The 2,517-nt window shown below is 45.8% G+C and overlaps 1 protein-coding gene across 1 annotated transcript; it reads left to right on the top strand.

The window, feature by feature from the left end:
• Positions 1-1,413: 1,413 nt before the first annotated feature.
• ccr6b (chemokine (C-C motif) receptor 6b) lies at positions 1,414-2,517 on the top strand (the record flags this gene model as incomplete). The annotated part of the gene is made up of 1 exon (XM_083908036.1): positions 1,414-2,517. One exon carries the CDS (start codon positions 1,414-1,416, stop codon positions 2,515-2,517), a length of 1,104 nt encoding a protein of 367 aa, XP_083764162.1.

Below are 2,517 nucleotides of genomic sequence, written 5' to 3'. Positions count from 1 at the left end.
CTGCAGAGAAGTGAAAGCGGACGATATCAACCCATTATTAGATGTGGTTCTGTGCACCAGGTATTTGAAGAAGTAAAAGCTTCTCACATGCCGTTATGTGCATGCATGAACGACATATACTGAGTTAAATCAGAGCTGCAGGTGATGTGGATTTGTGTCATTTTATATTCATCACGTATAATGTTCTCGATTTACACACATACATTTTATACCACAAATCGTTTGCTTGTTTTTTTTACTGATATTGTTATACATTTGAACAACAGCAAGCCCCGTTTTTTTTCCACACATGGTACCGTGTGACAGTAACCTTTCCGCTGACTCACCACTCAGCGCTTCGTCTCAGATCCTCGCAGATAAGGATCTTATCAGCTCGTGCGATCAATGAAAGCACACGCTGCAAACACCTGCACACACTTTGATGCTCTACGCTTAATGAGAGCTGAAATCAGGTCATTCTCAACCAGAGGAAGACAAAGTAGGATGCCAGTCCTTTTTTTCTGACAAAAACAGACAAAAGATATAATCTGAATTTGCCCCCGTCTACTGTCTGTGGGCTGTTGGCTTTGCACTAGACTGTCAAAATGATGTGCCACACGAATAGGCTTGTACATGCTTTGTACATCTAATCCAGGGGTGTCAAACTCATTTTCACTGAGGGCCTCATCAGCATAATGGTAGATGTAACTGTAAGACAGAATAAATGTCACTAAATGCGAACGCACACTCAGAAAAAGACTTTGAAGCCTGGGGGTTTCTTCAGCCACAATAAAGCTAGCTTTCACTGCCGCAACGTTTTTGGTTATGGCTTTTGTGAACACGTTCTGCTGTGATCACAGTTTGCCTTTTAATTCTTTGACAATTTGTTGTTTTCTTTGAAGGCTAACTTTGGCATACCTGGCTCGTTGTTTGGTGTCAAAATGCTGACGTAGATTGTACTCTTTGACGACCGACACCGCCGCATAACACAAAAGACATACCGTTTTTTCTCCTTGAAACACAAACATGTATTCGCCTTCCCATCTTTTTTGAAACTGCCTTCCATCTGCATCAATCTGTCTCTTCCTGGACATTTTGGGATCATGAGTGGATATTTAAATCTCAATTTCATTTGTCGCATGATGCATATGATACACTGCAAACTAGTGGTGGGATGCCGTCACTTCACGGGTAACACAATCACCATGCATTGTGGGAAATGTAGTTTATGGTCAACACACGCCTTAAAGCAGCATAGACTTCGCGGGCCACATAAAATGATGTGGCGGGCCGCATCTGGCCCCCGGGCCTAGAGTTTGACACGTGTGATTTAATCCAACAAACTAGACATAATATCCTCTAATATGTGTTTATGAACCTGGATATAGACTGAAATAAATTAACGGTCGTCTTTTCTTCTCCAGATTTCTAAACATGGAATCGACAACTCCAGACTATGACAACAGGACATCTTCAGACTATGACTATAACGACACAGAAGTAGATGCAGAACTCTGCAACCTGGAACTTGGCCCCGTGGAGATCATGACCCAAACGTATACCCAGTCCATCACCTGTGCCTTTGGCCTGATCGGCAACACTCTCGTAATCCTCACTTACATGTCCTACAAGAGAACCAAGACGATGACGGATGTCTACCTCTTCAACATGGCCGTGGCTGACCTGATCTTTGTGTTGGCCCTGCCGTTCATCATATACAATGAGCAGCACAACTGGTCAATGGGTCTTGTGTCTTGCAAGATCCTGAGTGCGGCCTACAGCATCAACCTCTACAGTGGCATGCTCCTGCTCGGGTGCGTTAGCGGTGATCGCTACATCGCTATCGTTCAGGCCAGGAGGTTCTTTGGGACTCGCTCACGCACTCTAACGTACGGCCGCCTTATCTGCTCCGCTGTTTGGGTGTTCGCAGTGGTTTTAACTCTGCCCACGTTCATCTACACCAAGCCTTCTGAAGGGCCAAATCTCGGGGCTAACACTGTGACGTGTCAGCTGTCTTTCAACGAGGATGAAACGGCTCGCCTGATTAAGTTGCTGGTTCCCAGCCTTCAGATGTCAATCGGCTTCCTGCTGCCTCTGGTGGTGATGATGTTTTGCTACTTCAGCATCATATGCACCTTGCTGAGATCGCAGAGCAGCCAGAAGAAGCACAAGGCTGTCCGTGTCGTTATGGCAGTTGTCGCGGTTTTCATCGTGTGCCACCTTCCCTACAATGTGGCGCTGATGAATCACACCATGTCTCTGTTCAAGGAGAGGAGCTGCAAGGCAGAGATGATTAAAGTTCGAGTTCTGGCCTTCTCCAGGGGCATCGCCTACCTCCACTGCTGCCTCAATCCCATCCTCTATGCTTTCATTGGGGAGAAGTTCAGGAGCCACTTCCATCAAATCATGCTGGATCTGTGGTGCATTAGCAAAAAGTACATCTACCCTGCTGCCCGGTCATCACGTGGAACATCTGATGTTTGCATCTCCTTGAAGTCCTCAGATGGCAATAACAATATGTCATCATTCAGTGCGTGA

Source organism: Microchirus variegatus, assembly GCF_963457635.1.
Source record: "Microchirus variegatus genome assembly, chromosome: 21".
In the NCBI taxonomy this organism is placed as follows: Eukaryota; Metazoa; Chordata; class Actinopteri; order Pleuronectiformes; family Soleidae; genus Microchirus; species Microchirus variegatus.
The sequence above is the reverse complement of the archived record's forward strand: the minus strand, read 5'-3'. Positions and strand labels throughout refer to the sequence as shown.